At 43.3% G+C, this 19,566-nt stretch overlaps 1 protein-coding gene across 1 annotated transcript in view; it reads right to left on the reverse strand.

The window, feature by feature from the left end:
• Positions 1–19,566, reverse strand: part of RYR3 (ryanodine receptor 3) — a 352,315-nt gene that overhangs the window by 73,948 nt on the left and 258,801 nt on the right. The window contains exons 56-64 of the mRNA XM_059183407.1: positions 19,290–19,365; positions 19,040–19,163; positions 16,235–16,350; positions 15,611–15,678; positions 14,539–14,660; positions 10,991–11,040; positions 10,528–10,588; positions 8,257–8,495; positions 6,780–6,861 (exon numbers count right to left, since the gene is read on the reverse strand). Of these exons, the coding sequence (XP_059039390.1) occupies positions 6,780–6,861; positions 8,257–8,495; positions 10,528–10,588; positions 10,991–11,040; positions 14,539–14,660; positions 15,611–15,678; positions 16,235–16,350; positions 19,040–19,163; positions 19,290–19,365 (938 nt within the window). The remainder of the gene's footprint in view (positions 1–6,779; positions 6,862–8,256; positions 8,496–10,527; positions 10,589–10,990; positions 11,041–14,538; positions 14,661–15,610; positions 15,679–16,234; positions 16,351–19,039; positions 19,164–19,289; positions 19,366–19,566) is intronic.

A 19,566-nucleotide genomic window follows, 5' to 3' on the forward strand; every position in this document is an offset into this window, starting at 1 on the left:
AGAAAGAGACACACTTGAATTGGCTTAAAAATGTGATCTTAATTGGTCCTGAGAAAATAACTTGGTATGACTATCTGGGGAAGAATCAGAAGCTCTAAGGGTCTAAGAACTGCTGAGAGGCAAGGGAAGTTTGCTGGACCGGAGGGAGGCGGGTGGGTGAATGAGCGAGTGGAAAACTGTCTTGGAATCCATCCCCCTCCCCCCGTCTTTTGTCACCAAACCTATGAAAAAAGTCACATTTTGATTTATTTAAAGGACAATTAATATATGTGGTTTTAATTCTCATCTTCTATCTTCTTAGGCTCAACTTTTTAAGGGACTAGCTGACAGTTTGCTTAGCTGTGAAGTGTTTGAGCAGAGAACTCTAAAATCAGCCTCCAGCAATCAAGCAATCACTTCTTAGGTGATGGCACAGCCTAATCCTTGCACTGGAGGTAGGACTGAGATTCCCCATCCGGGTCTGCTCTGGGGTGAATAGCAGCCCTCAGACAGAACAGTCCTCTGTGTCCTGTGTGTCCAGCTGCAGGATGCACCGCTGCTGGACTATGAGGGAGTGAGGAGTGGGCTTCTCTGTGGGGATCTTCGGCACCACGGCCTCTCTCCTGAGCAAGTCTGTTTCAACCGACCACAGTGGCCATTGAAGAGAGATTTTACTGCCTCAGTCTTGCCTTTCTGGGAGGAGGAAAGAAGGAGCTAAGCTGTGAGGGTGAAGGAAATGCCACTGGGAGAGCACAGATGAAAGAAAATCTGGGTGAAAATCAGAATGACAAGGGGCTAAGGTCAAATCTGAGGCAAACTCAACTTGACCCAGCAAGACGAACCTTGGAAACAGCTGGGCCTGAGTGATAACTTGGTGATAACTTGGCCCATTCTTCTTCTCTTTTCTTTTTCTCTCATCAAATTAAAGTCCTGATCTCACAGAGGTGGATTTCTAGAAAGTTAGTCTGATGCAAAGGAAACCTGTGGGGGCAAAAGCCAGTTTTGCAGTGTTGTGCTGCCCTGGGGGCATGCACTCCCCGTGTTCTCTGACAAATCTGAGTCTCAACCAGCTCACAGCAGGGCGTTTTCTAGTCCAGGGTGCACAGTGATGCTAATTAGCCATTTGGCCAACAGGGATAAGCAACAGTTCTCCTTGTTTCACTGAGAAAAGTTCTGTAAAAGTAAAACCCAGAAGTCTGCCAATGACCTTGGCCCGCAGGCTCCTAGAGGCACTGAGCAAAGGCCTACAGTTAGGATGCTTCTCTGGTCATTAGCGCCCCCCCCAGGAGGCAGTGTGGGTATGCACTGAGCAGAACGAGGGCCACTGAAACAGGTCGAGCAACCAAACGGTCTGCTTGAATAATTGCTCCCTGGATATGGAACTCTCTTTTCCCCCTTCAGTTCTTACTGCCCTAGCATATACAGTATTTTTCACATGGTAAAACTTGGTCAACAGTGACAGATTAAAGAGGGTGCGATTTGTACTTCAATTTTTGTTACTTTCTAATTTGATAAGTGGCAGGCTCTCCTTGCCCATCTCTCAATTTTATTTCATTGATCCAGATCTAGCTTCTCAAATGTCTGTTGTTAGGGATCCAGACAGAGGAAGGCATCACAGTAGTAAGATGTATGTCTTGTTCGTATCTGGTGCTTTGCAATTTTGAGAGTTCCTTCACATATGTTCTAAAGGATGCCAAGGAGAGGAAGTACTATGTAGCAGAGGGGCAGAAAGGGGATGCAGGCCACAGCTCTAGACCAGCAGTACAAGTCACCTCAGAGGTTTAGGGAAGGTGTGCAATGTTTGGTCAGAAACAATTAGTCAAAGGTGGCAGGGTAGGAAAGAATAAGTATCTCCACGGTGTGAAGGGGAGAAACAGTTTTCATTTTAAATAAAATGAAGTGTTGAAGCTTAAATCATTTTCCATGTTTCAATTCTTGACCAACCTCAAATGCTATGATTAAAGTATCTCTGCATCAAAGAAGGCAAGTATTCTCAGTGGTTAAATGCATAAGAGCCTTTACCCTTTGCTAAAAATTTGTTGAAAACTCTGTCAGTGACCTCCAGTTGTCTCAACTGGAATATTCCAAAAGAAAAGTCTCTATTTTGTTTCAGTGACTTCCTTCTCTTTACCGTCAACCCTATCACTGGGGTGTTTGGAATCTCTCCCACCCATGGTACACACACAAGATGTAGTTAGAAACCAAATATTTAGCAGTTCCCTTACAATCCTGCAGACATTCGTTAGCCAAGGAAACTTTAGCAAAAGGTGGCAGAGAAATGGTGCACTTGAAGTTTCCTCCCTAACGTGCAAAAGAAATGGGGGAAAAATTGGGAAGATATTGGGATCTTTGCTGAAATGAGAAAATGTGTGATAACATCAAGCCACAAAATATGGACCTAACCAAGTGGGGACACTGAAACTGAAACATACTTTCTGGGCTAACAGCAGAGTGTAGTCATCTCTGGAAGTAAATGAGGGGATTCTGAGGAGCTCAGAATATGATCTTGTGCTTGAAACAATGAAGGGTGGAGGTGGGGCTCGGAGACCAGCTGGGGATGCAGGATCAGGTTCATATTGCGGAGAGGCAGGCAGGACAGAGTAGGGAAAAAGTGTACATGACCCCTCCATTCAAGTGCCCTGGACTCTGAGCCTGGAGAAGCCACTGGAGGGGAGGTAGAGTAGAAGAGTGAGTAGTGACCTGTCCTATAGCTGCTGACCCAAGTCTTCTACTGGATGGAATATTACTTATTATTATTACTTATTATTATTAATATTACTTATTATTATTACTATAATATTACTTATTATTTTTAAAAATTTTATTATTTAATATTCTATTAATTTATTCATTTGACAGAGAGCAAGCACACAAGCAGGGGGAGAAGCAGGGAGGGAGAGAGAGAGAGAGAGGGAGAAGCAGACTCCCTGCCAAACAGGGAGCCCAATGTGGGACTGGATCCCAGGACCCTGAGATCATGTCCTGAACTGTAGGTAGACGCTTAACTGACTGAGCCACCACCCAGGTACCTGGCATAAACCTACTTTAATTGACTATATAAAAGCCCTATGTCTTTAGGATGTGCTAAAAATTTTACCTGTGACCTCTTACCTGGGCCACTTGCTTACTTTTGTTGGGGGAGAACCAAAGGCTAGAGGTGGATGCACCCTAGAACTAAAGGCACTGTGGGTAGAGTGAGGGAGTCCTGAGCCAGCTTGTTAGCTATGAAGCTGGATGATGTTTCTTCCCCATAAACTCCTTCAACACACACACACACACACACACACACACACACACACACGTGCACAATGCTCCTTTCCACTCTTGAGCACTAGCAATGTAGCTAATGAACAAGAAATAGTTGAGAAACATGGTTCTGAGGGAGAATTATCCAGGGAAAAATACATAAAAATTTGTTTCAATACATTCACAGAAAATAAGGAAACTAAAGAGAGTCAGGAACATGGAGAAAGTTTGAGAAATACCTTCTAAACCCCAAATAGGAAAGATCAGGTAGCTAAAAGTTACTTGGGAGAAAGGGAGAAATGTGGAAGGTTAAGAAAAAGCCAACAAATACAACCTCTTCCTAAATAACAGTAGGCGGAATAAACTCCACAATAACATAATAAAGTGAAAGATTTGTAAAAAAAAGGAAGACCCAATTCTGAACACTGAGGGGGCATATTAAGTTCTGAGAAGCAGAGGGGGCTGATACAGAATAAGTAATCCTGGAACATATTATAGAACTTAATGAGCTTCAAGACTGAAGAAGGAATCCAATGAACAGCCAGCTTCTCCCCTCCCACTGCAAAGTCATGTATAAGTCAGCAAACAACCTGGCCTGGGGCATCGTCAGAACACAAAGAAGCAAAGTCTATATATGCTTCTGCGGGGGAAAAAATTATGACCCGAGGATTTTATACCACAGAAATTGTTCAAAAGTCGAGGGGGAATATTCCAAAATATGCAAGGATTCAAGAGTATCTAAGAACTCTTACAGAACCAAGTACTTAATGATGAATCTGACCAACCAAGACACAAATCAAAATAAAAAATTTGGAATGGGAAAATCATGGTTTAAAAGGATTGGCTATTTGGTGAAACCTTACAATACAAACTAAGGTAAACAACCCAGAAAATTTTGGTCCTAGAATAGAATGTAAATGTTATTATATAAAGATTTTATTTATTTATTTGACAGATATCACAAGTAGGCAGAGAGGCAGGCAGAGAGAGAGAGGGAAGCAGGCTCCCCGCTGAGCAGAGAGTCTGACGCAAGGCTCGATCTCAGGATCCTGAGATCATGACCTGAGCTGAAGGCAGAGGCTTTAATCCACTGAGCCACCCAGGTGCCCCAGAAATTATTATTTTAGAGAGAGAGAGAGAGAAAGAGAGAGCAAACACATGCACACGCGTGTATGTGTGTGAATGGGGAGAACTGGGGGGGAAGGGCAGAGAGAGAGAGAGAGAATCTTAAGCAGGCTCCACACCCAGTGCAAAGCCCAATGCAGGGCTCAATCCCACAACTCTGAGATCATGACCTGAGGCAAAATCAGTAGTTGGATGCTCAACTGAGCCACTCAGGTGTCCCCATTTTAAGAAACTATATAGCAAAAAAGGAGATGTAGAAAGGAATAAAAGTGTACTAAACTTGCTTACCTTATTAAAGTAGAAAGGTAATGATTATTTTATCTAAATAACAAATCTAAAAGCTGGAGTAGAATGAAAAAGGAATTCAGTTTTTAACTTCATCCAACAGGACAAATTTGCAAAGCAATATGGATATTATGATCCTACATGTATACAAATGTACATGTGTAGAAAATATCTGGAATGACATATACAAAATTGTTAATAGTGGTTTCCTTTGGGAATTGGATCAGCTTATTCAGATTCAAGATTTCTGAATTGCATTTCTGCTACCAAAATGTGCACTTGTTTAAAACTATAGCTAATCTGACAGTTGGAGAGGATGTGGAGAAAGGGGAACCCTCTTATACTGTTGGTGGGAATGCAAGTTGGTGCAGCCACTTTGGAAAACAGTGTGGAGATTCCTTAAAAAATTAAAAATATAGCTTCCCTATGACCCTGCAATTGCATACTGGATATTTACCCCAAAGATACAGATGTAGTGAAAAGAAAGGCCGTCTGTACCCCAATGTTCATAGCAGCAATGGTTACAGTCACCAAACTGTGGAAAGAGCCACAGTACTTCAACAGACGAATGGATCAGAAGATATGGTCCACAGATACAATGAAGTATTACGCCTCCATTAGAAAGGATGAATACCCAACTTTTGTATCAACATGGATGGGACTGGAGATTATGCTGAGTGGAATAAGTCAAGCAGAGAGAATCAATTATCATATGGTTTCACTTACTTGTGGAGCATAAGGAATAACACGGAAGATATTGGGAGAAGGAGGGGAGAAGTGAGTTGGGGGAAATCTGAGGGGGAGACGAACCATGAGAGACTGTGGACTCTAAGAAACATACTGAGGGTTTTGGAGGGGAGAGGGTGGGAGGTTAGGTGAGCCTGGTGGTGGGAATTATGGAGGGCATGTATTGCATGGAGCACTGGGTGTGGTGCATAAACAATGAGTCTTGGAACACTGAAAAAATAAACTAAGTTTAGAAAAAAAAAACCTAACTAAAGCTAATCTGACAACTGAGAATGGCAAAGGTCCAGTACTGTATCACATAGAAACCCATTAAACACTAAAGAGTCTCATGTCCCTTGAGCTTTTAGGCAAGCTTTAACCACAGAGACTCTGGTAGCTATCTGGAAGCTGTGATTTTGAAGAAACAGACATTTTGTCAGCGTTTTTTGTTTTTGTTTTGTTTTTTTTTTGTCATTAGCACATGATTTAGCTTGGCTATACAGTATTCCTTCTCCAATCACATACATTTACTGGCTCTCTGTTAAAAAATAAAATTCAACTGAGTGAGTCTGAAGATCTCATGGTCTTTAGGTGATTCATGAATCTGGCAACATTCCATCTAGCAAGTACTGGGGTGCTTGGAGGAGATGGTACAAAATGGAAAGTTTTTATAGGAAGAAGAGTGGGGCAACAAAGTTATAAGCCAAGAAAAAAAAAAAAAAAAAGGTTTTTCCAGGCTAGGTAGCTTTCCCTTAAGGGGAAGAGTTGGAGGTCTTATCCTACAGATGACCTCATCTTCCTTTAGGGGATGGAGAGGGCCCTTGTGACAGATTACATCATTGGCACCTATGAGAAAACTCCTGACTTACCAGTTAAGATTTAGATTTCTGCAGGAGGTTAAAACTGCAATTGGGGGGGCACCTGGGTTAAGTGTCTGCCTTTGGCTCAGCTCATAATCCTGGGATCATGGTCCTGGGTTTGAGCCCACATGGGGCTCCCTGCTGAGCAGGGAGTCTGCTTCTCTCTCTGTCTCTGCCCCTCCCGCTGGCTCATGCTCTCTCTTGTTCTCCCATGCGCTCTCTCAAATATATAAATAAAATCTTGAAAAACGAAACTAAATGAAACTGCCATGAGATTAGGTATTAAGCCCTGCTTTTGGTGACTTGGCCTGGCCCAAGTAACGCCAGTTAGGGCCTGTGGTTTTCTTTTCAACATAGTTCTACAGAAGTCATAAATCGCACTAGCTTCATTACATTTTAATATTGCCATAAACATTTAATAACCTAGGTTCAAAATCACCACCCCATTTCAGTGAGCATTTTGACTTTGCTGTACTGAAAAGATGTTAAGTGCTGAAAGATGGTAAGCAGCATTTTTCTAAGCCTTGCACGTGTGAGCCTCTTTTGTTCACTAATTACCTTTCAACGTAGATATTCTTTCCAGTCCCAAGGGAGTAGAGGCTGCACAGTATGTGGTAGCATGAAATCTGCACATCGCCTACTGGAAAGAACAGAGAAGAGCAGTCATTATCATGCTTCAATCCCAATGCTTCACCTCAGGCACAAGGAGAGGGTCCGCCAACAGAAAACAAGCGCTGGCATCACCCAGGAGCTACACAGAGTGTGCGCATGCACCCCGCATTGGCACCTTGTGATACAGTCCCCTTCTCCCCAGATGCTGCTTACTGAACTGGGGGACAACCCATTGACAGGAGAACACCCTCCACTGAGATAACTCTGCCGCTTTGCCGGCTTTTGATGTGAATCTCATCGTTTTTCAGGAAAAGACATCATTTGACCAAGGAGATCCATATGGGATTTTTTTTTTTTTTTTCCCAACAGAGGGAGCCATGAAGGTTAAGTTTGAGGTATAGTAGTACTTCCTTTCTCTGAAAGGAAGAATGCAGGAAATCTGAGGTTTGACTGAGTCTTTTGTTAATTTCCTAGGAAGATATGTTGAATGTCCCTACCTCTTTAGAGACAGACCAAAATTTCTCATGTCCACCTGTCCCAAGTTCTATGATGGACATTTTTCAAGAAACAAATTATATCATGATTGTGCCAGGTTTCCTGAGGGAAGGGGATGTTCCACTTGGGGATCTACAGAGTTGAATCCATCAGCTACATGCCGCTTCCATGTCTGGAACTCAGAATAAAGCAGGGACTAATTGAACATAAGGAGAACTAATTTAATTTTTAGGTTTTCAACAAGGAAGGGCATTCTTTCTATGATGTGAAATAATGAGTTCGGATGTTCTCCCATCCCTTTGACCACCCCCAAGGAAATAACTGATTTTCAGTTGTTCAGGGATATAGAAGTCACAGCATCAACTATCAACAGTTTGTTAAACTGAATTAAATGACGTGCCAACATTTAAAGTGTGAAATTGAGCTCGGTGGCAAAATAGCTGCACTAAGTGGCTGTATGTGGTACTAAATGGAAAGTGAAATAAAACCAACTAACTACGGTCTTCTTCTGAAGGCTCAGATAATGAAAGGTTTGTGGCTTTCATTTGCTCCTGGTATCCAATGAATAAATTAGGCTTCTTAACAGGGAAAGTGGTATCTGAAAAACCCTGGGAGCGAACCTATATCCCCTGCTGGATTACTCAGATAACCTTTTCAAATTAAGTGGGAACACAATGGCTGACAGCTAAGCCAGTGGGTGGAAAATTCTGGTCCTGAATAATAGTGGGGGAAAGATGAAATATTATATACTCAAATTGGAGGATTTCTGCTCCTCTAAGTATTTATTACTTCATTTTTAAACCTAAGAAGTATGGAATAATTATCTCTCTGTTCTATTTTCAAGGTCAACTCAAGTGAATGAGTCACACGCTTCTGATCTGGGGCCCTCTGTGCACAGAAGTCCATGGTAGACAGTAATAGGACTCACAGAGTAAATCCACCCCGAACTGATGCTGAGCAACGTGCTCAAAGATGGACGTCAGGATGGGGAGCAGAGCCACCGTGGTATAGTTAATATTCTGAGACACGCCTTTAATCTGTGTTCTGGAATGGGTAAACTTCCCCAGCTTCAGGTTTTCCGAAGTCTTCTCTAAGTCTTCTGCAGCATTTTCAAAGAATGCTCGTAACCCGGCCTTGACCAGCTCTGAGCCTGACTTCATGACAGTCCTGTAAGCAAATGATGTTCAAGACCAGAAGCATAATCATAATCTAAACCTTTGGCCTAAACCCCCTTCTTGTAGCTGGTGACTTGCAGTTTAATCCAGGCAGGCATTCAGCACTCCAGTCAACTAAAAACACTGAGTCAGAAGCGGAGAGAACAGTTAGCATCTAGGGAATCACCTGGATCACACAATCCCAAGGCGGGGGGGCGGGGAGGGGACAACAGGATGGTGTTCTCTGTTGGATGGCATTAGCACTCCACTCTTTGGGAAATACAGGGGAGGGTTTAGAATGAATGATTTTAGTCATCCCTTATCAATATAGTATCTCAGCTGGCTATATTCTTCCATAAATATCTAACTAAAAGGAAAGAGAGGTGAGGTTTTCTTAGAGTTAATTAGGGGATAAGCTACTTTTATAAGGAGTAGCTGGAAATATTAGCTCTCCCATGATGCAGGACCTCTTAGAGAGAAGAAAGAAGTCAAGTGAAGTTTAGATATCCATTAGCTTGCAGGGATGTCTTAGCTTGGAGAAGGGGAGATAAGCAGGACAGAAAGCGCCCTTTAAAACAGAGAGCTTTTGGGCAGAGGGTATGTGCTATGGTGAGTGCTGTGAATTGTGTAACACTGATGATTCACAGATCTGTACCCCTAAAACAAATAATACATTATATGTTAATTAAAAAAAGAATATAAAAATTTCAAAAAAAACAAAACAGGAAAACCAGACAACTTCATCAGACTGCTGGAAAACAAAAACAAAAACTATAGAAATGTGCCCTGTGGGAATAGAGATTAGCCTCCCCTTAAAACTATTTTTTAAAACTTGCAATTGGAACAAAGCTTACAACTCAACTATTATTTTCCATATTTCGACATCTTATTCACAAGATTATGACAGGCTTGCTTCAAGGACAGATGCTTTGTATCTACAGCATTTTCAAGATAATCAACCAACCAGAAAAATAAAAACAAAGAAATGAACTCTGAGGCTTGCTCCTAATCTGTAAGGAATCATGAGCTATCTTTGTAACTTTCTAGACTTGGGTTTTGTCAGGAATGATTATCAAACATGCCGACCTGTGTTTTTAAAAGAAAAAAAGGCAGGGGATTCTCTCCCAAGACCGTCCACATGCTCCTGGGAGTAAAGATTCCTCTTCCCAGCGGCAATGGATCTGAATCCCTTGGGGTGCCTTGGCCTGATGGTATGGATTTGTGCTGTCCTAATATCACCATGTTGGTTTCTTGTTTTATGGGTTTAGGCCCCTCACATCCCTTTAATTATCCTTAACATGATTTTGGTAACCATTCGTAGTTTGTAGTAGATTTTCATCTTGTGGCCAGTCCTTCAGCTGGTTTCTTTCTTCTGTATACAGTTTTGGGAAGCGTGTCCTCCTCCTGACTGTGACAAGGGGCTCTGCTTGACGAGTGTGTTCAAGAAAGCTCCCTGTCTGTCCTTGTTACTCCTTCTCTTCCTCCTCTCATCAGATCAGTTATGTTTATATTACCACAACTTACACATACATGTGTTAAGACTTCCTTCCCTTTCAGCCATCTTATCTGCAAGATCCTCACGCCATGGGTTCAAACCCATCTTTGTCTCTGATCTTTTAATCACACATCGCTACCCTCCCTCCGCGGCTGCTTGGGATTCAGAGCACTATGGATACTTACAGCCCCAGGATACTTACAGCCCCGCCACCCATCAGGCAGCTCGCTTTCTTTTTTGTGTGGAGAATGAGGGACAAAGTGGCACTTTACGCTATTATATATTTTATCTTCTGAAAGATGAATTTCTCAGGAAGGGAAGACAAGAATTGATCAAATGCTCAGCTTTTAGTGTGCAGTACATGTCATGACAGTGGCTCTCCATCACGTGAGCAGAGAGATGAAGAGTGCTAATGTCAGGGGAAGATTCATCTCCCTCCTGTCTGCCCTCCCCTCCCCAGCTCCTGCAGAGCAGCAACGTGTCTTCTCAGCCAAGAGAGGGTCAGAGAGGGAGTCTTAAGAAACTACTGGAAAACACCGAGCAGACTTACCTTGTGTCAAGTGTCTGAGCTAAGATGTGAAGACAGCTCACCATTGTAGTAGAATCGCTCCCTAGAACCAAAAATATCACCAGTGACTCCCCAAACCCTCAGCCTGTCTTTTAAATGCGATCTTAAGATGCACAAACTGCAGACCAACGTAATTAACCACCAACACACAGAGTGCCAGACCTATGCGCGGGAACAGTGCATTTATCTCTGGCCTGACACGTCTGCTGTTTGATGGATGTTAGAGGCAGAGCTTAAAACATTCACTGGTGTGGAAAATTTGAGCTGTTAAGGGGCAGAGAGGTCATTTATCATACTTCAGACCAATTTTCTATGGCAAATTTAGGTGACACCTTCGTCCTAAGGCTCAGGTTGTCCAGAGGCACCAGTCATGAAGGCAAAAATGCCAAGTTACGGATAATTATAGGGAGGAGCGAGGCTTTCAGCAATACTTCTCTTCACTTACCAAAGAGGGAAATCCTGTGTCGAACAAGAGCAGCGAGTTTGCAGAAGAGGCTGAAGCAGAAAAGAAGGCAAGTGGGAAAAGCACAGAAATCCGAGGACTGGTTTGTACCCACCCGCCCCCTGGCCCCCACGCTTTATAACAAGGAGCACAGAATGGATCTCTAGGCACATGCACTGTGTTCCCCTACAAGGCTCCCCTAGACCACACTAGGAAAATGTGTGCTCCCTGCCGTCTTGTTTGAGAATCATGAAGTCACCTTGGAGGCAGCCCCGACCTTGCAGGAAATAATCCTTCCACGACAACTGCAGGATTCAGCAGTGACCAGGTTATCGCAAACCATCCTCACATACAGAGTCTTATGTGCTGATATATTTGTCTGCCTGACATTCGGGAATAAATGAGGATTCTGACAGGGATTGTGCTTTTTCCACCATTGCAACAGACTGCAAACCATTTTTCAGCCTTCGCTGGGGGTGGGAAGATTTAGTTGGGAGGTGGGCAAATTGGTGGGAACAAAAGATTAATGGTTCAGGGATGGGAGACACTGTGTTGGACAAAACCATTTTAGGAAATTGGTTTTCTCTCTTGTTTCCTATTAGTCTAAGGGTCCGATTGAAGGGCTGTCCTAGCTGTGCCCCTCCCTGGAAGCTGGGAAACCCATCTGCTAAGCATTTAGGGCTTTTCGACCCTACCCCTGCTTTCAGCCATCTTTTCTATCATGGAACCCTTTGGAGGTCCAGCTGTGCCTTAGCATCTGCTTTCCGTGGTGTCTGGTAGAGAGTCTTGTGCTGTTAGGAAAGAGCTCTGTAAATGCCTCTGAACACGCCACTGATGGGCCCTTACCCACTACAGCCATGATGTGACCTGTACTGCCAATGGCTCTGGGGAGGAGAACGCTCAGAAGTCTGACCCTATCTGACACTGGCCCAGTTAGGCAAGAACTTTGTGATGCCTTCAGCAAGCAGTCCTTCCTGGTGGAACACAGAGGGGAAGGAGACTAAAAACACCAGCTCCGGGCCAAGGGCTTCCCAAGCTGAGACTAAGCTGAAGTCCTTCCCAGCTTCTCATTCGTAACTTGTGGGCTTCCTGACCCACATGGGCCAGAAGTCTTTTCAGGAACAGCTCGGACGGAGAAGAAATACATCTTGAGTGTTGGCAGAGAGCAAAACTCGCTCACCTGTATGTACTGAAGAGTTGAATCACTCTACTCTACACCTGAAGCTAATAATACACTACACTTTGTTAAAGGGCTAGAATTTAAATAAAAACTTAAAAAAAAAAAACCCTAAACTTGCTCACCTTTAAATGCTTTTTAGTGAATGCCCTGATTTTACTGAGCTGTCTACTAGACAATCACAGCTGAAGTCCCCTGTGGGCAGTTATTTATTTCTGCAGTGAGATAAGCTGGAAACCCTGGCCTAGAGCTTCAGAGAACTCAGAGTTAGTTAACAGAAACTTGACAGCCTGCTAGTGTGAAATTAAATAGGGACTGCTTTTTTGCTCTTCCCTTTGTGTCCCCTTTTAAAAGAGCTATGTATCTGATTAAAAAAAAGTAAAATCATGGACTTGCGGGAGGAGGGAGAGCCTGGAGGAACAGGAGACCCACAGCTCTGCCGTGACTAGCTGGGCTGTCCTGGTGAAGCTGCATAACCACTCTGGGCCTTGGTTTTCTCATCTCTAAGTAGAGAGTAATCACAAGATCCTCTTAGTTTTTAGAATTAGGGGCTGATCAATGCTGTTATTTCTGGTGAAATGCTTCAAAGCAGACACATGCTCTGTATAAATACAAAGTAACATTTTTCTAACCAAAGCAGATGGTGGAGTTGTTTGATCCTAATATTAACAGGGTTCTGCTTGCTGTCAGCAGGGCTTGCCCAGGCATGCCAAAGCCAGGACCTGAGGTTTTCAAAGGCCCCTTCCTGGCCCCCCAAGGAGCAAATAAATGCACTGTTCTTAGCCCAGAGTTACAGAGTTCCCCCGTGCCTCCCCATTTCAGAATTTGCAAGTGACAAATCAAAGGGACCACAGGGCAGAGAGTATGGTAGCCCTGGTGAATGGCAGCAAATCAGAAGAGGTGCAGTGGTGGAGAAGGGTGTGGACAAGAGGGGTCTGGAGGTGTGAACACATTTGGTGCAGACGCTACTGCTTCTGTGGGAGGGCAGCAAGCACACCGATGGTTCTGGGAGCTATTTGCAAGGCTGATCAGATGCAGGTTGCCTTCCAGCCGTGACAAATGGTGACTGGCTGAACAAATGTTACATTTCCATGAATTAACAATCTCACAAAAATAGATGAGGAAGACAGACACACCTGCCCTCTGTTGGATTATCTGAATATCTCACTTTGCCTCTCATTTCCTGAACTTCTTACAAAATAGACCAGTGCGTCCTGAAAATATTTAGGCAATCTTTGGTCAGCAACGGGTGTTAAGTGTATCTCATTTTGATAGCATGGGCTCCTCCTTTCTTGATAAATGAGAAGAGGTAATGACTGCAGAACAAATGGAATTCCACATGGATAGAGAGGACTTTCATTCTTGCCTTAACTTACTACTACCGGGTCACTTTGGGCACCAACATGCACCTGACCAAACCTCAGTGTCTTCATCTACAAAATGGAGAGAATATACAGGTGTTTCTTCGAGCATGGTGATGTTTCACAATGATGTGCAAGAGTTACTGCCCACTGGTATAGGGATGAAAACAGCTCACTGTTAGCTTTGCGCTTAATAAATGTTAGCTAAATCCTGAGACTAACTATCATCACAAGGATGGTGGCATTTAATGGGTGGGCCTTTATAAATTATCTTGTATACTCTCCACCATCAATGGCTACTAGGGAAAGACTTAACTGCTTCTATCATAATTCTTTACTCTTTGCCATTTAGACATCTACCTCATTCCCTGTCATTCTCAATCCAATCCGGAGAAGACCAGAGGCATGGTGGAACCCATCTTTTAGTCTGATCAGAAAGCAACCTCTTTGCTCTCCTCTGTCTTGAAGTATTGACATGTTATGTCTAGTGTAATGAGAACAGAGGCTGGTGTTCCTGAGGAACATTTTTCTTTTCCTATTAGGAATTTAAATTGAATTGTGTTGCTCTGGATTTCAAATATCGGATCATCCACAACAGGACTTTTAAGATTGAATTCTTTAAAACAAATTTAAACTGAAAAAGCCTGATAAGAATACGATTGAAAACAGCATTAATCTGTTTCTTCTCAATGTTGTGTGTTTGCTTGTTCAAGCTTCAGGACTGACTTTGCATTTTTTCTAAATGTTATTTCAGGATAAAAGTTGATCTGAGTATATAAATTTTTCCCAAGCCCTACTGATACCTCCAAACAGCACACTTCTCTTGGTTGCCCAAATAATTCACAGATAAATATGAATATAATTACTTTCAAAACCAACATAACCAAAACCTCTGGGCTACCAATCATTGGGCCACAGTTCATTTCTCTGAAAGAGTCACCATTCAGTCTCCAGGAATCTGGGGTTTTATACAATGCACATTGTCACCATGACTTTCTCTTTTGTAGACTCACCTGGCCACCATTTCTTTCTCCTTATGAGAGGCATAGCCGCTGCTGCTAAGGGGCTTCAGAGGGGATGACAGGAAGTAGAGGTGGTGATTGGTGAAGTACTGGTCAACCAGTGGGAGGAGAACCTGGAAAATCCACCATAAATTAATTTCTAGGAAGCTAACCAAAGCCCCTCCTTTGGTTCCTTTGAAAAGTTCATTTCTTGTGAGCAAAGAGCCTCTGAACATAGGTCCTGGAATTTCTAGGAAACTCTACCTGGTGCATGGAAGTTTCCAACACATTTTCCTCTCATACACACCTCAAACCAGAGGCCCTAGGAATATGGGAATGGAGATGGCTACTGATGAAGGGTCACAAGAAATATGCATACGGCTGAGTCAGAATTTTCAGGAGAATTCAGGGGTACATCTGTGTTTAGTCATGCCTTCTTGGGCACAGCTTCCAATAGGATCACTTGGGGCCTGGCCTTGTACTACCAACCTTGAGCCTTCTGTCTTTGCTTCTCAGGCAGTTACCCCAAGGCCTTGCATGCATTCAGTCCTCTGAGTAGGGTTCTATAGCAAAGACTGCTCACTGATACCCAAAATCATTCTTCCCTTTTCTCTTAGCAACAGAAACCCCCATGTTTTACCTGGGCATGGGGTCACCCAGTCAGAGAATGCATTACCCAGACTCCCTGGCAGCTAGGTAGATCTAAAAATGACAGAGTTTCAGCCACTGGGAAAGAACTTCAAGCGAGAAGCAGCTTGTCTTCCTCTCTCCTTTTCCTCTTTCCCACAGATGTGGTACAGGTGAGCCCACCTGGACCACACTGACAGACAGCACAGCTTAGGAGATGGTGGAGCACTGGAAGAAGTTTCTGGGTCCCTGGGATGATGGTGTGGAGCAGAATGGGCTGCCTGCCTCCTCAGACCACCCACCTGCCTGTGGACTGTTCCACAACAGAGAAACACAAGCCCATCTCATCGAAGCCACTGGAGTTTCAGGTATCTTTGTGAGATGAACTTAACTTGCACCCTAAATTGTACAGATTCTAAGAAGAAAGTAGTTTGGTTAAATGTAAGGAATCACTTACTTTGGCAAAGAATTTGATCTCCTGGTCGTGGGGAGACTTTTCTGTTTTTCCACTGCTGACAATGGCCTCTACAAAGACAAAGGTAACACAAAGTTGGCCACAGTTAAAGGAAACAAAACCCAAAACAGTCATAGCATTTTAGAAACAGAGCGGCTTTTCTGAGGGCCATGGAAGGGCCATTTGATTTCACAGAGTATCTTCTGTTTTACAAAGGACTTTCCAACTGTGCTGGTGAGTTGTGTCTCATGTCAATTCTCTCAGCTGTTTCCCTACCCTTTCCTCCACTTTAGTGATGAGAAAGGAGCTTCAGAGAGGTTGAGTCATATGCCCACAGTCACAAAGCAAAACAATGGAAGAGTTACAATAGGATGGGTTATATGAAAATGACAAATGGCTCAATCAAACCCTGAAACCAAGGATGAATCAGATTTTTTTTTTTTAAAAGAGGGGGACAAAATCTCAGACATCATTTCCCCCCTCAAAACCATACGACGTCTAAATGAATCACGAACAGCTATAGTAGGAAAGCATCATCCCTTGGTAAAGGAATACCACATTGTTTTTGAGAGTACAAAATATTAAGGGAAGCACACATTTGGGGGGGTATGTCACAATGATACTTACCCAAATGGGCAATAAACTCTTGGGCGGAATCAACATATTTCAGGATCTTCTTCAAAAATTTATAGGCAAACCTCTTTTCCATGGAGGAGGCATCCAGCTCCATATCCTTCACACCTCTAGGTTGGAAATGGGTAAACCCCAGGAAGTAACAGAGATGACTATGTGACTTTGGAGCATCAGCAATCTTATCTGTGTTTTCTTTACTTTCCAAACGTTAATGGCTATTCTGGTTTAGTGACCTGATTAGTCGTCTCACTGATAACCCCTTGCACTTGGAACCTGCCTCTGGGAGCATTCAACACCTGCGCTAAAATAAGATCTGAAAAGATTTTTCAAAATATCTTCTTTATCATTCATTCAACAAATATCGAGCAGGGGATCAATCAGAGAAGAAAACAAAGTCCCTGCCTCTGTGGAACCTATACACGTGTTGTAAATAGACACACATACTACATAAACCGAAGTATAAATCGTGTGGGATGCGAGAAGCTAATTAGCATTATGAAAAAAAGAAAAATCAAGCAGTACGAAAAGGCCCAAGAGAGGATGAACGGGGAAGGCAGTCAGTGCTGGTTTCATGGAGAGAGGACACTGCAGTAAAGGTTTGGAGAAGGTGAAGAGGTGAGCCATCTGGACATCTGGGGAAAGAACTTTCCAGGCATATGGAGCGGTGGTGCAAAGATCCTGAGGCAGAAGCATGCATGCTGAGTTGAAGGGATATGCTAGTGTGGATGGAGGGGAAGTGAGAAGCATGAGGTGGTTAGTATATCATTAGGGGCCTATGGGCCATCCTCAGAATTTGGCTTTGGCTCTGAAATGGGAAGCTATGGAAAGTTCTGACCAGGGGAATGACTTACATTATAAGAGGATTACTTTAGTTGCTAGGTTTAAAACTGACTATGGGGGATAAGTGTTGAAGTAGGGGGCCCGGGGTAGAGGCTCTTTCAGGAAAGATGGTGACGGCATGGAAAGGGTGTAAAAGGGTTAGATTCTGGATATCTTTTAAAGGTAGAACCGGGTGCCTGGGTGGCTCAATGGGGTAAAGCCTCTGCCTTCAGCTCAGGTCATGATCTCAGGATCCTGGGATGGAGGCCCTGCATCGCATCGGGCTCTCTGTCCAGCAGGGGGCCTTCTTCCTCCTCTCTCTCTGCCTGCCTCTCTGCCTACTTGTGATTTCTGTCAAATAAATAAATAAAATCTTAAAAAAAAAAAATTAAAAAAAAAAAAGGCAGAACCATCAGGATTTCCTGAAGGATTGGATATGGGTCAGGGGAAAAGAGCAAAGGTTTTGGCTTGAGCACCAGGAAGAATGGGCTGCCATGGAGAGATGGGGAAGCTGAGGATGGAACAGTTCAAGAGGTGGGTGGTGGGAAATGAGTTCTCCTCCCTGATGGGCTCTCGCTTCCTCGTCTGCACACCCAAGCGCCCTCCGTGGGGTCTGGCACACGGTCATTATAGCTACTAGGATATGTTTGCTGAATTCAATGATCTTTTCCCTTTCCCTCTCATCTCCTTGAGTTCTTTTTTAGTTGTGGGAAAGAGGAATTTTTCATTTCTGTGAGCAAGTTATTTATCAGCATATCACAGTACACATTCCCCTGGGTGTTAAGACCAGGATTAAAATGACCAAGGGAGTATTTCTCAAATGCTTCCCCAGAGGCAGTCTCCTGCTGTCTGACCTTTCCTGCTTGACAATATGGCAAATAAGTTTTGTTATATTTTCATATGGGCTACAATAGATAAATAGAGTTTTATTTATTTTTTAATTAATTTATTTTTTGCCATTCAGTGACAAAATTCTGTAGGACACTGAAAGAAGAAACAGCAGCTGGCTCAGCAAATATTTCTTTTAGGGGGAATGGCTCTATCAGAATAGGAACACTGACTTGTGTTTCACCCTTCAAGGGACTCAGCAAGCATGACCCATGGAGCACAGCCCACTACCGTCATCAGACCAGCATGGAAACAGGTTCTACCTTTAAGACTTAAGCAGCTAAGGCCACACTCACTGATAACCCTCCTCTAGATAATTCTGACAGACCTAAGTCTGAGATAAAAGGTCTCAGGAATCCTGATGGACTGGAGTTGCTCCTTCCAAAGAATCAGTTCTCTTCATTCAAACACTGCTTATGTCAGTTAGGTATACTATTGTTATTATGTAATTAAATAGCGTATAAAACAACAAGAGTGTGAAGAGGACCACTGGTTCTGTGAGAGCTAAGTTGCATATTTTACAAAGGCCGGAAACTGCTTCCAAATACACGGTTTCTGAATTAGCTCTGAGGAGATAACTGTAAAAGACGGGGGAGGAAGTTGAAAAAAAAAAAAAAAGAAAGTAAAGAAAAACCCTAGAAGAATACTATACTTCTATCGTTGTGTATGTGCTGTAATCCTCACTGTTCTGTAAAGCCTGAGTCCCAGAGCTTTGAGGATGCGCTATGGATATAGCTTATAACACCAGTCGATCAAACAGCAAAGAGAAGGTCTCAGGGCCTATAGCACAAGATTTGTGAATGAATGTGTATTTTTAGGTTTCAATTTAAAATTAAATGTTTAAGGTGTATATGTATCATTTGTCATGATTTCTTTGCTATAACAAGTTTTTAAAAATGGATATTGACTGGTCCTGCTTAGGCCAGAAAAGACAGCTTCATGCTCCCAAATCAAAGTTTTCTCATTTCAAAATACTAATTGCTACCCTTCCTCTCGTGGGCTTTGCGTCAGGTGAGTAAATACCTAGAGAGGGAGAGACCACGCCCACAAGCCCACCCCCACTTTGCTCACATCACCCAGAAGAGGACTTACCTAGAAACCACGATGCCGTTCACTTGGAGGAATTTAAACAGGTCCTGTGCCTTCTCTCGGTCCCTGAACTTCTCCTTGGCTGTCAGGGTATCATATGGTACCAACAGAGGGTGACTGCCACCACCTGAGCTCCGGAAAGTGAGAGGGGACAACATATTTGGCTCTTCCTTTGCATCCCCTCCCCAGAAAACAAACCTGTCCCCAGCTCACCTCCTGCAGGGGGCACCGAGAACTTGAGAACTTGACTCACCTTTGCTCTCCAGTTCCAGCTTCTTCTTCTTGGCCCAGATGTTGTGATAGTTTTCAGCCACGACCTCCACCATTCCCTGTGTCCCACGAAGGAGATGACGGTCAGAGAGACAGCAAGGAAGAAAAGTGTGTTCCTATTGGCCAGCCTGTTTCAAGCAGCCTTGGGAACAAAGCACCACCAAATGCTCACAGCACATGCTGAGTGTCTCCCATCATTAATAAGTCTGCTTATACATCTCATTAGTTTCATATTTTTCCATACACACAGAAAACAGTTC

Source organism: Mustela lutreola, chromosome 7 (genome assembly GCF_030435805.1).
Source record: "Mustela lutreola isolate mMusLut2 chromosome 7, mMusLut2.pri, whole genome shotgun sequence".
Taxonomy (NCBI): Eukaryota; Metazoa; Chordata; class Mammalia; order Carnivora; family Mustelidae; genus Mustela; species Mustela lutreola.